At 37.6% G+C, this 15,242-nt stretch overlaps 1 protein-coding gene across 1 annotated transcript; it reads left to right on the top strand.

Moving 5' to 3' along the window:
- Positions 1-14,345: 14,345 nt before the first annotated feature.
- LOC138873087 (uncharacterized) lies at positions 14,346-14,954 on the top strand. The gene has a single exon (XM_070151524.1). The coding sequence runs from the start codon at positions 14,346-14,348 to the stop codon at positions 14,952-14,954; it is 609 nt and encodes a 202-aa protein (XP_070007625.1).
- The last annotated feature ends 288 nt before the right edge of the window (positions 14,955-15,242 follow it).

Raw genomic sequence — 15,242 nt, 5'->3', positions numbered from 1 at the left:
ATTTATATATTCCTGCCCATAATTCTATCTAATTTTTGTGTTGTTTGCTTATACAACTATTAACAACATGACTACTCAATTGAATTCCATTGAAACTCTGACTAGTAGCAACTACAAGAAGTGGAAACAGGATATTGAAATAGTGTTAGGCCTGATGGATCTGGACTTTGCATTGACTGAGTAGAAACCTGTTGAACCTACAACTACTAGCACTGCTGATGAAAAGGTTTAGTATGAAAAATGGATGAAGGCTAACAAATTGAGTCTTATGATCATGAAGAGATCCATTTCTGATCACATAAAGGGTGCAATTAAGGATAATGGAAATGCAAAAGATTTTCTGAGTGCCATTGGACAGAAATTCCTAGAATATGATAAAGCTGTGATAGGTACCCTAATTGATTCCTTGTCCACCATTAAGTATGACCTTGTAGGTAGTGTCCGTGATCATATTATGAAATTGGTTAACTTTGCTACCAAACTGAACAATTTAGGTGTAACCATTACTGATGATTTTCTTGTTCACCAATCTCTAATGTCCCTTCATGAGCAGTTTAACCAACTTAAGACAACCTATAATGCACAAAAGGATAAGTGGAGTGTTGGTGAGCTCATTACTGTTTGTGTGGTAGAGGAAGGGAGGATCCAAAAGGAGAAAGTTGAGAGTGTAGTGAACTTTGTTAGTTCGTCTAGGTCAGCTGATTATCCATCTTATAAAAGAAAAGGTGGACCCAAATTTCACAAAAAGAAACATGGCCAGTCTCATCGTCCAGGTGGTAATAGTGGTCATACTAATAAGCCTGGTGTTAACCAAGGTCAGTCTCATAATCCTCTTGGTCCTCAAGCTGTAATTAAGAAAGAAATCAAGTGCTGGGATTGCAAACAAGTAGGTCATAAGAAATCTGGTTGTCCTCTGAAAAAGAAACCAGGTAATCTTTTGGCTTTTGTCTACTTTGAAACTAGTCTTGTTCATGTTCCTTTAAATTCTTGGTGGTTGGATAGTGGTGCAACTGTTCATGTAACCATTGACTTGCAGGATTTAGTAAGCAGACGGAAGCCAAAAGAGGATGAAGCCAGTGTTGTTGTGGGCAATGGACTCAAAGCAAAAGTAGAGTTTATAGGGATATATATTTTACCTTTTAAGAATAATTATAGTATTATTTAGAAAATATTGTTTTTGTACCGTCTATGAGACGGAAATTAGTTTCGGTTTCCCTTTTGGACAAAGCTGGTTATTCATTTCAATAAAATAATGGTATTATTAAAATTTCCTATGATTCACATGTTGTTGCTGATGCTTTTTTAAGTGATGGTCTATATCGATTGAATGAAACTTTTTCTGCAATGCATGTTGAAAATATTTCCCACAAAAGGTCTACTATGAGTAAAATGTCTTACCTATTATGACATAGGCATCTTGGTCATATTTCTAAAGAAAGAATTGAACGACTTATAAAGGAAAATATTTTACCTGTTCTTAATCCAAAAGATTTTGAAATTTGTGTGGATTGTGTTAAGGGTAAAATGACCAAGGTTAAGAGAAAGGGTTCCACTATGAGCTTTGAGCTCTTAGAAATAATTCATACTAATATTAGTAGACCTTATGTACCTACTTTGACCAATCATAAGTATTTTATTACTTTTATTGATGACTTTTCAAGGTACTGTTATATATATCTTTTAAAAGAAAAATCTGAAGCACTTGATAAGTTTAAAATTTACAAGACTGAAATTGAAAAATAGCTTAAGAAATCCATTAAGACAGAGAGGTCTGACCGTGGTGGTGAGTACTATGGAAAATATGATGAGTCTGGTCAATGTATGGGGCCTTTTGCTTTTATTTTTGCAAGAATATGGGATAGTAACACAATATACCATGCCAGGTACTCCTAAGCAGAATGGTGTGGCTGAAAGACGAAATCGTACTCTCATGGAAATGTTGAGAAGTATGATGTCAAGGACTAGCCTACCTGAGTCTCTTTAGGGTGAAACCTTAAAAACAACTAGCTATATCCTGAATAGAGTTCCTACAAAATTTGTCTTGAAAACTCCTTTTGAATTATGGACAACCCGAAAACCTAGCTTGAACCATTTTCACATTTGGGGATGTCCAGCTGAAGTTCATATTTATTCACCCACAGAAAAAAAACTGATCCTAAAACTACCAGTTGTTTCTTTATAGGCTATCCTGATCACTCTAAAGGTTTTAGGTTTTTCTGTCCGGGGCGTGGCACTAGAATCATTGAGTCTATTAATGCAAAATTTCTTGAGCATGATGTTTGTGATTGTGATTGTTCATGTGGTAAGGAAATTGTATTGAAAGAGAAGGAAGTCATTGTCCCTGTACCTGTTATACATGAAAAGGTGGTAAACCAACCTGTTCATGAAGGAGAGAATCAAGGGAACAACGTCGTAGATCCCATAGTTCGTAAACAAAATGTACACAATGAACCACTCCGTAGGTCACCGAGAGAAAGAAGGTCTGCCATCTCTAATGATTTTATCGTGTATGTGACTGAAAATCTTAGTGATACCGGAGAGATGACTGATCCTTTATCATATGCTCAAGCTATTTCCTCTCCATTTGTTGATAAATGGCGTAAGGCAATGAAAGATGAAATGCGCTCCATGGAATACAATGGAGTGTGGGAGTTAGTTAAATTGCCTGAAGGCTTTAGACCTATTGGTTGCAAATGGGTGTTTAAAACTAAAAGAGACTCTAAGGGAAACATAGACCGTTATAAAGCAAGGTTGGTTGCTAAGGGTTACGCTCAGAAAGAATGTGTTGATTATAAAGAAACATTTTCTCCTATTTCATCCAAGGATGGATTTAGAATTGTGATGGCTCTTGTGGCTCATTTTGATTTAGAATTGCACCAGATGGATGTTAAAACTGCTTTCCTGAATGGGAGTCTAGTTGAAGAAGTTTACATGGTTCAACCTGAAGGGTTTAAAGAAGTTGGTAAAGAACATCTAGTGTGCAAGCTTAACAAATCCATATATGGGCTTAAACAAGCCTCCAGGCACTGGTACTTGAAAGTTGATGAAATTATTACAAAATTTGGATTTGTGGAGAATAAACTTGATGAATATGTTTATCTTAAAATAGCTAATGGCAATTTCATTATCACGGTTCTTTATGTTGATGACATTCTGCTTGCCACAAATGATTTGGGCTTGTTGAATGAGACCAAATAGTATTTGTCTAGGTCTTTTGATATAAAAGATCTTGGTGAAGCCTTTTTTGTTCTTGAGATATAAATTAAAAGAGATAGGTCACGTGGTTTATTGGGTTTATCACAGCGTTCCTACATTGAGAGTGTTCTTAAAACTTTCAATATGCAAGACTGTTGACCTGGTATTGCACCTGTTGTAAAAGGAGACATCCTTAGCAAGGATCAATGTCCGAAAAATGAAGTTGAAATGAGAACTATGAAAGATGTGCCATATGCAAGTGTTGTTGGTTGTTTGATGTACATATAGGTTTGTACAAGACCTGATATTGCATTTGCTGTTAACATGTTGGGAAGATTTTCTTCTACTCCTGGGTGGACACATTGGGTGGTTGCAAAGAAAGTGATGAGATATCTACAATGCACTAAAGACTTCATGCTTGTGTACAAAAAAGTTGATGACCTGGATCTTCTAGTATATTCAGATTCTGATTTGTAGATTGTCAAGACACTATGAAATCAACTTCTAGGTATATTTTTATGTTGGGTGGAGTGCTATTTATTGGAAAAGTGAGAAGCAAAGCATCACTGCTACATCTACAATGGAAGCTGAGTTTATTGCTTGTTTTGAGACTGCTTCACATGCTGTCTAGATGAAGAATTTTCTTAGTAAATTACAAATTGTGGATTTTATATCTAAGCCGGTGACTATTTTCTGTGACAACAGTGCAGCTGTGTTCTTCTCCAAGAATAACAAGAGAACAAGAGGCTCTAAGCATGTTAACCTTAGTTAGAGACATGGTTAAAGAAGGTGATATATGTATTGAACATATTAGCACAGAATCTATGTTGGTTGATCCTTTGACTAAAGGTCTTAGGCCTGTGGTGTTTAATGAACATGCTAAAAATATGGGTATTTTAGAGTCTTTTAATGTGCTTTAGTCAGTGCGAGTTACCCTTGTAATTGCTGACTGAGATATTGCTTTTGATAAATTCTATTTTTATGCAAACTCGTGTTATTTGATACCTGTTATGCTTATGACTAACATAATAATTTATTTATTTTTATTTCCAATTGAACATTGCATAAACTCATGATATCTTTGAGTCTTGCGACTTGTTGCCTTGATTATCCCGGGTAAGGCACAAGGGAATCCTCCTGAGGTGATATGATTTTGTGTCCCTTGGAGGCTCCTGAGGTGATATGGTTATAATATCACTTGGAGGATTATTTCTTTCTAAGAGGTGTGAATCTATTCACCCTGATTAGAAAGATAAAATGCTTAGCACACATGTTTGATCCATGTTGATGGAAATTCTAGCATATGTGGTCGTAGATAGAATTTATACCTTAAAATGGTTTGATGCCTGCTACGTTTCATTGTTAGTCTTTTTTCTATTGAGACTGAATGGATTGTTATATGTGTCATTCTATCCTTGGCTATGTGAGTAGTGTGGCCACCGTAGAATCTAAAATCCTTTTTCAAAAATGATTTTCTAAAAAAAACCCAAATATTTAAAATTATTTTCATATCCTCAATTAACGTTGGCGTCCAAGTGGGAGAATGCTAGAATTTGGACTTACGTTAATTGGTTATAGCCTGAAAGGATAGTGACATAGCCCAAGTGGTGGATAAATAAAAGGCCTAATATTAAATATTGTGTGTGTGGATAAGTGAGGCCCAATAACTAATGGCCTGTGATGGGTAGGCACTCTTTATAAATAGAGGCCAACCCCCTTTCCCTAGCTATTAGAAAATCCTAGCGTATTCTGCCTCTTGAATATGTGGTAACGGTAAATGTCCCATCAGTCAAGTTCTCCGGGCTGTGAGAGTGCGTAGCTAGTGGATCGTGGAAGTTGGTCTCAAGCTTAATAGTCATTTGTTGTCGCTGCTGAATCCATGGAGTTTAACGGTACACTTCCTTAGACTCTAACTCTAGATTGATTATGTAATTGTGTCTTAATCTCTGCTATGGCTACGAATTAATTATCTTACACATCAAAGATAAATCCTAAACAAGAACAAGCTTTCAAGTCTATACTATAAAGAGTCAATTCTGCTATAATGAGATTCTGTTAATAGGGAGCACTGGTGAGAAGGAGAAGAGAGCGAACAATGAGAGGTATAAGGTAGCTAGGAAGTAGGCGAAGATGGCAGTAACGAAGGCTAAGACGACATCTTTTGCTCGTCTATATGAGAAACTAGGGAACAAAGGCGGGGAGAAGAAGTTATTCCGAATTGCTAAGGTGAGAGAGAGGACGGCTCGGGATCTGGACCAAGTGAGGTGCATAAGAGATGATGACGACAAAGTTTTGATGGGGGATGACCAGATTAAGAGGAGATGACAGAACTACTTTCATAAACTTCTAAATGAAGAAGGGGATCAAGATATTGTACTAAGTGAACTGAGGAATGCCGACAGTCCCCATGAATTAAGTTATTGTAGGGACATTAAGGTCGATGAGGTCATGGAGGTAATGCGTAAGATGAGAAGGGGCAGAGCGACCGGGCCAGACGAAATTTCGATTGAACTTTGGAGGTGTTTGGGTAGAGCAGGCTTGGAATGACTTACTGGGTTGTTTAATGTTATATTCAAAACTAATAGGACGCCTGAAGAGTGGAGGTGGAGTACAATGGTTCCGTTGTATAAAAACAAAGGTGATATCCAAAGCTGTAACAACTACAGGGGTATCAAATTACTAAGTCATACCATGAAAGTCTGGGAGAGAGTGGTAGAAATGAGAGTGCGAAAGATGGTGTCTATTTCAGACAACCAGTTTGGGTTCATACCGGGGCGATCTACCACAGAAGCTATCCACCTTATGAGGAGGATGGTGGAACAATACATGGATAAGAAGAAGGATCTCCACATGGTGTTTATTGATCTGGAGAAAGCGTACGACAGGGTTCCTAGGGAGGTCTTATAGAGTTGCTTAGAGGTTAAAGGGGTCCCGGCAGCCTACATTAGGGTGATTAAAGACATAGGACAGTAGGAGGTGACTCCGAGCATTTTTCGATTGTTACGGGGTTACACCAAGGGTCTGCGTTCAGCCCTTTCCTATTTGCCCTGGTCATGGATGCACTAACTCATCATATTCAAGGAGATGTGCCATGGTGCATACTATTTGCTGATGACATAGTTCTAATCGATGAGACACGAGGCGGTGTCAACGAGAGGCTAGAGGTTTGGAGACAGGCCTTTGAGTCTAAAGGCTTCATGTTGAGCAGGACGAAGACGGAATACCTCGAGTGCAAATTTGGGGCTGAACCGACGGAAGCGGGAGTGGAAGTGAGGCTTGACTCTTGAGTCATCCCTAAGAGGAGTAGTTTCAAGTACCTTGGGTCAGTTATTCAGGGGATCGGAGAGATCGACGAGGATGTCACACACCGTATATGGGTGGGGTGGATGAAGTGGAGGTTAGCATCGGGAGTCCTGTGTGACAAGAAAGTGCCAACGTTACTAAAAGGTAAGTTTTATAAAGCAGTGGTTAGGCCTGCCATGTTGTATGGGACCGAGTGTTGGCCGGTTAAGAACTCACACATCCAGAAGATGAAAGTAGCAGAGACGAGGATGTTGAGGTGGATGTGCGGGCATACAAGGATGGATAAGATTAGGAATGAAGATATTCGAGAGAAGGTGGGCGTGGCCCCCATGGAGGATAAGATGCGGGAAGCAAGACTCAGATGGTTTGGGCACATTCAGAGGAGGAGCACAGAGGCACCGGTGAGGAGGTGTGAACGACTGGCTGTGGTCAGCACGAGGAGAGGTAGAGGGAGACCTAAGAAATATTGGGGAGAGGTGATCAGGCATGATATGACGCAACTTAGGATTACTGAGGACATGGCCCTTGACAGGGAATTGTGGAGGTCGAGCATTAAGGTTGTAGGCAAGGGGGAAGGTGTGAGTATTTCTACAGTGCACTAAAGTGAGACTAGCCAGTTAGGAGTTAGTCTTAGGATGCTACTAGTCAATTACTGATGTAGGGCTTTATCTGCTGGATATTATTATATCTTCCATCTTTTTCGTACTTCCTATATTTCTTATACTGTTGTTATTTTTATTTTATGTTATGTTATGTTATTTTATTTTGTTTCATGTTATTTTATTATGAATCTATGGATAGTACTAATATATCGTCTCTTGTCGCTTTCTTGAGCCGAAGGTCTCCTGGAAACAACCTCTCTGCCCCTCAGGGTAGGGGTAAGGTCTGCATACTTATTACCCTCCCCAGACCCCACTAGTGGGATTATACTGGGTTGTTGTTGTTGTTGTTGTCTGGCGGAATCGAAATAATATTTATATCTCATGTATTACTTGCAAATATCATATCAAGGGCATGACAATGTTAGTAATAATAGCAAGTGGTATACCAACAATGGGTTTATTGTGAGGCCACCCACTTTAGATTTGATATACTTCTTCAAACAACTTAAACAACTTAAATAACAATCACAAATATATCAAAGCAGCGCAATGGTGCTAAATTTATAGGGAAAACAAAATTGATAATATGGGATGAAGTACTTATGGCTAAGTGTCAAACGATCGAAATAATTTTTCGGAATTCTAGAGATATATCGGATACTAATGAACTGTTTGATGGAAAATTAATAGTATGGGAGGTATTTTATGTCAAGTACTACCAGTAGTTCCAAAATCGACAAAAGCAGGGACTGTAAAAGCTAGCTTACAAAAGTTATACTTCTGGCCTCAAATGGAAAAAGTTTCATCTGACAAGATCTATAAAGTAAGAACAGATCCAATATTCAGTGTCTTTTTGCTTCATGTCGGAAATGAAGAAGAGCATCCAATAAAAGATTATTTGGTTTTTACTGAATACTTGGTTATCAATCTTAATGGTAATAGTAGTGCATTAATAAGAGAATTATTTTTATTATTATTATTAGATTAAAACGCAATTTGTGCAAATCGCATGATAGAATTAAAAAGATATCTTAGCAATCAAAAAATGAATATGTTGATCAACTAAATAAAAGGTTGATTACAAATTTTATAGTAAAACAAATATTTTTCTGTTTTGACTCAGCAGAAAATGATACCAATAATTACTATCAAGAAAAATACTTAAATACTCTAATACCAAATGGTCGTCTACCACACATGTTTGTTGTCAAGTTTATTATTTCTTGCGCATGTTAGTGTAACCGTATATATAATAAAGTAAGTTAAAATTGATCTTTCATTGTATGTAGGTTGATTTTGAAGAAAAATATGTCTATCATGCTACTGAAAAACTTAGATATGCCGAATAGCTTATGTAATAGCACATAGATGGTATATAGAAGTTTTAACAATAACGTCATACATGTAAAAATTATGATACTGGTCAATGTACTTCTAAGTATATTCTTTATCCCTGAATTCAACTTTCGTCTTTCGAAACTAAGGAATATCCTTTTAAATTTGTGTGAAAATAATTTTAGTATGTTTATGTTTTGCAAATATAATAAATAAAGTACAGGACAAACATCCTAAATATTGGACTATATTTACCGCAATATATTTTCTTGCACGAATAATTGTATGTTGCACTTTCAAAAGGGATATCAAGATCGACAACAAGGGTTCTGGTTAAGGAAGAGCAACCAAAGTATTAGGAAGAAATATACACAAAAAATATTATCAACAAAGAACTATTCGTTAAGATACCATCACATTAAATATTTTTAAACTATAATACATAATTATCTTACTAACATGACAAAATAGATCATTTCTATAAGTTTTGATGATGTCCTTTTATTTTAAATTCATGTAAAATCCTTTATCTCCCTCCTTTTCTTCTCTCTTCCTTTCTTGTTTTCCTCCTACTCCTCCTCCTCTTTCTTCTTGTATTATTATACATAAAATTTAGACATTAATGTAATAATATTTTTTGGTATTTAGATGGTTATTATATTATTATACATAAAATTTCTCTCATTAATTAAGTTTTATTGTTCTTTCATATAAATAAATATTTAAATCATTACATGCCATTATTAACCTGCAACACACGTTCATAGATACTAGTTATATATTAAAAGTACGAAGACCCTTTGCAAAACGTCGTTCGTCTTTTTTGTCCGTTAAAACTAGATCCCATATTTTAAAAAATTATAATTTAATAATTATGTTCCTAATATTTAGGAATTTGAAATCATCTAAATTTTTTCTTATTTGAACTATGTAAAAGTTTATATATTTATAGTAATTTAAATTAATTAAGTTTCACCTTATATAAATATTTTCCTTATTTGAAAACAACTAAAATTAATTTTAGTTCACTGCACAAACAAGATATGTACAAATATATATTCACACTTTTTAAAAAGATGATAACTGTTTTTTTAATATTGAAACTAACTCCAATCAATATTTATTAGTTTTGGGGAGTCAAAGTTCCCACTATCCCTGCAAAATAAATTAACATAAATATACTATTAAATATTTTATTCAAAAACACTATCAACTATTAAAAGAGAACCCTTCTAGCCAGATTAAATGGGATCTAAAATTCTCATAATTATCCTAAGAGCTCTTTTCTCCTACACCTAGAAAGTCAGCTTATTAATGATTATATTGAGATTCTTAGAATGGAAGAGGATTTTTGGAAACTTAGGTCAAGAGTTAATTGGCTTAACAATGGTGGGGCTAACACTAAGTTTTTCAACATCTCTACCCTAATTCGTAGAAAAAGCAATAAAATTTCCCATTTTAAAAATGAAGATGGCAACTGGATTGATGATCTTTTAGAAATTTCTAAACATACTCTCGATTATTTTAAGACCATTTTTACCACTTCTCTTACCACATCCAGCAGGGGTGATATCATAAACTCTCCTAAATGCTTTGACAATTTAGACTTAAGCTTTTTAGATATTCCTATCACAAGCCAAGAAATTTCTAATGCTATTTTCTCCTTTAAACCAATGAAAGCGTCCGACCCGGATGGCATCCATCCCTTTTTCTATCAACAATTCTGGCCAATTGTTGGTAATTCTATTGTTGTTTTTGTGAAAAATATTTTCAAGACTCAAATCATTCCGGAACCTCGTAATTACACTCATCTTTGCTTAATTCCCAAAGTACCTAATGCCAATCTTCTTAAAAATTTCGGCCAATTGGCCTTTGTAATACTATTTACAAATTTGTCACCAAGATTATTGCCAATAGGATTAAACCCCTTTTACCTAAGATTATTACTCCGTTTCAATCTAGTTTTATTAAGAATAGAAGGGCCTATGACAATAGTATTATTATCCAGGAGGTGCTTAATAAATTCAATACTATCAAAGGCTCTAGATATAATATGATTATAAAACTTGACTTAGAAAAGGCCTTTGATTATCTAGAATGGTCCTTTATCTATAGGATTTACTTCAAATTTCCTCCTAAAATAACCAATCTTATAATGCAATGCATCACCACTAGTAATATTGCCATATTAGTTAATGGGTTTAGGGTTTAGGGTTTAGTACTCCCACCAATTACTTCAAACCTACTAGAGAAATTCGTCAAGGAGATCCTCTCTCACCTTATATTTTTGTTCTGTGTATCGAAATGCTCTCCCGCTGCATAAATCATCAAGTCGACTGTGCAATATGGGATCCCATTAAGCTTAATCCAAAAGGGTCGGAATTATCTCATGTTTTTTTCGCAGACGACCTTACTTCAATGGCTAAAGCCAATAATAAAACATGTAAGGCTATATCCAATACCCTCTCCATGTTTTGCAAATTATCCGACCAAAAGATTAACTACCAAAAATCCAAAATTATTTTTTCTACTAACTGTCCTCAATCCCTGCAAGATAACATAGCCAAAACTCTTAATATCTCCATTAGTAAATATTTTGGCAAGTACCTGGGCTTCCCCATGACCAATAGAACTCCTAAGCATAAGGACTTTCTTTTTGTGCTTGACAATATGAGATCTAGGCTGGCCAATTGGAAACTAAATTGCCTTAACCTTGTTGGCAGGGCAACTTTAATCCAATCCACTCTTACCAACATCCCTAACCATGTGAAGCAATACTTTCATCTTCCTAAGAAAACCCTTAAACTCATAGATCGTATCCAGAGAAACTTTCTTTGGGGTTCTACGTTGGAAAAAAATGTCTCCATTTAATCAACTGGGATACGGTTACTAGTCCTAAGGAACAAAGGGGATAATATAGATGATGTGTGCCCAGCCTGTAGAAAAAATAAGGAAGACATTCATCACATCTTTCTAAACTGCTACATTGCCAAAAAATTCTGGGGTGACCTAGGCATCACTCCCCCATCCTCAACAGATGGGCACTGGTTAGAATCCATTAGACTGCTAAATCCTTCAATATCATTCAAAGCCCTAAAGTAGAAAGATATCTACCTTTTCTGCCTTTGAAATATTTGGCTCAACTGCAATAACAACAACATTAATAATATTTCCAATGAGGTCTCAGTCACACTGACTCTCAACAAAGCTGCTAAATTCATATACCTCACTGGTTAAAACCATACTCCATTAAATACCATTACTATTCCTATCAAATGGCAAAAATCCCCTAAGGACTTTTATAAGTCTAATTGCGACCGTGCTTACACAAATAATACCAGTATTGGTGGCTTGGGAGGAGTCATTTGTAACAGTCATGGCACATGGATAGTGGGATACCAAAAATTAACTAATGTCATTAGCAACACTCATGCGGAACTTTTGGCACTAGAAACATGTCTCAAAGTGGCGGTCTAATTCAGGCTTTATCCTATGGAAATAGAAACAGATTCCACTGAGGTAATATCACTTTTTGATAAAGACCACCAAGTGTATGATCACCTTATCTCCTCATGCAGGTGGTTAATGGCACAACTAGGAGCAACAATGCTCAGGCATAACTTCTGTGAAGCAAACTCTGTAGCTCATCTTTTGGAAAAAAATAGTAAGAAGCTAAAGTCTATGAATAAAACAGTCATTCATCATGCACCTACCCAGGAGGTGGAGGCAGCTTTGAAGAATGATGTTGTGGAAAGACATCACTTTAGGTCTATTTCGGAAGAAGTTTGTAATAGTTTGGCTAGTATGGAAAATGTAAATGCCATGCAAAATTCTAGTACTTTTGTAAACTCTATCAGTTTCGATCCCAATGTGATGGTTGATAGAGCCCTATGTAATGTTACCTAGTTTATAATAAAGTTTCATATTTGCAACCAAAAAAAGAAAGAAAATGGTACAATATGTAATAGAGTGAAAGAGGAGCTATGATTTTCTAAAATATAATCAGAAAAATAAACAAAAAAAGAGAGGAAAAAACATGGCTAAAGCGCGTTCATTTTACACTTTAACTCAAACAATACCACGATGACTTCGTCATATGCCTTTGTAATTGTATGGGTCCAAATTTGACCGACCACGACCCATAACGAGTACGACAAACGACCAGATAACTCCGAACCGACGTCCCGAGGGAGACGGCCTTAAGGCGAAAGAAGAAACTATACGACCCTTGTAGAAGTGTAAACCCATTAGGGGACATTAAGAATATTCCACCGAATATTCCTTGTATTTTATTTCTTACAATTCAGAAGGGTTTCTCTCTAGGATGTAAAGGGGAAAAGGACCTTGTAAAAAGGGGAGACTCTAAAAAACTTACGAATCTTAAATGAAAAGAAACTTCACAACTCTCTTCTCTTTACCTATTCTTCTTCTAGAGATTATTATCTTCAGCTACGATTTACCCCTTCATCTTTGATTGATTTATTCAAAAAGGTTTTAACATCTTTTGAGTCAAACAATTTGGTGCCGTTTGTGGGGATTTCTGTAGCTGAAATCATAGTTCTCATCTAGATTCCCAAAAGTGATAATTAATTTTCTTCAAATCTCATAAAAACTAACAATGGTGGGAAAGGAAGCGAGTCTGAAAGCGGTAGCAGATGTCTCGAATAATCTCCTAAACTCCGTCAATAAAGCCGGCAGAGAAGACAATGAGAATACAACACCAAGTGCTATACCGGAGGGAGAAATCTCACCTCTTTCACACGGGGATCTGACGATCTTACGTGAAAGGGGAACCTCAACATCCACGGTGGGGGAAGCCCCACCAGCAGTCAAAAGGCTACTAAAAGAATGGTTAACGGGTTCTTTGAGCAACATGCTCGAGAAACCCACTCAAGGAAATGTCGAAGACGTGCCACCTACAGAAATCGCAGCTACCGCCGATGAGCCAAGCGTCGCACGAACAGGTAACACCCGCACTGTTACTAATGCAGGTGATGATGCACTCATAGCCATCTTGAAGAAAATGGAAGAGATGGAAAATGAGAACAAAACACTCCATGACCAAATGAAGGAACATCAGGAGAGGGTTGACAAAATACCAGGCGCTCTGAAGCTATTACCAAAACGCGATGTGGGCCGATTCATCGAACAGCCATACAGCGAAGGGGCTGCTCTTTATCCTATTCCAAAGATCTTCAAGATGCCGCCATACTTGAAAATATATGATGGGACTACGGACCCGGAGGATCACCTAATCCATTATGTTACTGTAGTAAAGGGAAATGATCTGTCAAAAGAACAGGTACCGTCTGTACTATTAAAAAAGTTCGGCGAGACATTGACAGGGGGAGCATTGACATGGTACTCCCAGCTACCAGAGCGATCGATATAGACGTTCGAAGAGATGGCAGATAAATTCACCACCGCCCATGCAGAAGCGAAGAAGGCCGAGGCTAGGGTCAATGATATCTTCGTCGTCTGGCAAACGAGGGGCGAGAGACTTCAGGATTTCCTGGCCCGATTCAACAGAGTAAGGATGGGTCTATCAAACGTGTCAGAAGGGATGGCAGTAGCAGCCTTTCAAAATGGGTTAAATAGGAACGGATCAAAGGCGACCAAAAAACTACTCAGTAGACTCATGAAGTACCCCCTACCACATAGGAAGAAATCCACAATGCCTATTGCGCCGAGTTAAGGGCAGACGAGGATGACCTAAATGGGCTGCTTCAGCGATTAACATCAGTCCAGACCGAGGAAAAGAGAGATCGACGTAACGATGGGTGAAGAGATCAACCACCACGTTTCAATCGAGAAAGGCATCAGCCCTATATCCGCACATCCAATCCGCCCCCTCTGTGACACGTGGACATCGTGCCGTGACACATGACACCCCTACGAAATGAAAGAGGTATGCCTCCACTACTATTTGCTCGTAATTTTTGTGTTTCCCCTTCAGAAATAGTGTACACACTGGAGAAACTGGACACGAAGATGCAGTGGCTGCAAAAGATGAAATCGGATCCAAGCACCAGGAGGTCGAATGTCCTCTGTGAATTCCACCAAGAAAGAGGACACAAGACTGAAGATTGCATAGGTCTGCGGCAAGAAGTAGTTAGGATGTTGAACCAGGGGTACCTGAAAGAATTGCTAAGCGATAAAGGAATGGCCAACTTTGCTCGAGGGCGCGACCCATCTCAAGGACCTCCAAAGCCACCATCACCAGTGCGTACCACACAAATGATCGTTGGCGGTGGAGATGATACGATAATCAACCATGTGAAGTTCACCACCATGCACAAACTCAAATGGACAGTCGCCCACGAACGATATGATGACCTCGAAGATAGTATCATCTTCGATAAGTCAGATACCGACGAATTGTCTTTCCCTCACTATGATGCTTTGGTTATAACTTTACGCATCGCTGACACCGATGTAAAAAGAATCATGGTAGATGACGGAAGCGGCGCATGGATTGTTTACCTGCAAGTTCTCATGCAAATAATACCAGTTGCATAACACTAACAGGTTTTAATAATGCAGTAGAGCGGACATCCGGAGAAATAATGCTACCTGTCCTAGCAGGAGGGGTCACCCTAGAAACAACATTCCATGTCATAAACCAGGAAACGACCTACAATGCAATCATAGGGCGACCATGGATACACGCCATGCGAGCCGTCCCCTAGAGCTTCTATCAAGTGATCAAATTTCCCACCCCATGGGGGATATTCAGCATACCGCCCAAGAATGCTACTGGATCACCCAAGATTGCACACACACCAAATAGCTAAAAGGAGAAAGCGC

This window comes from Nicotiana sylvestris, chromosome 7 (assembly GCF_000393655.2).
Source record: "Nicotiana sylvestris chromosome 7, ASM39365v2, whole genome shotgun sequence".
NCBI lineage: Eukaryota > Viridiplantae > Streptophyta > Magnoliopsida > Solanales > Solanaceae > Nicotiana > Nicotiana sylvestris.
This window is presented reverse-complemented; position numbering and strand designations above follow the sequence as displayed.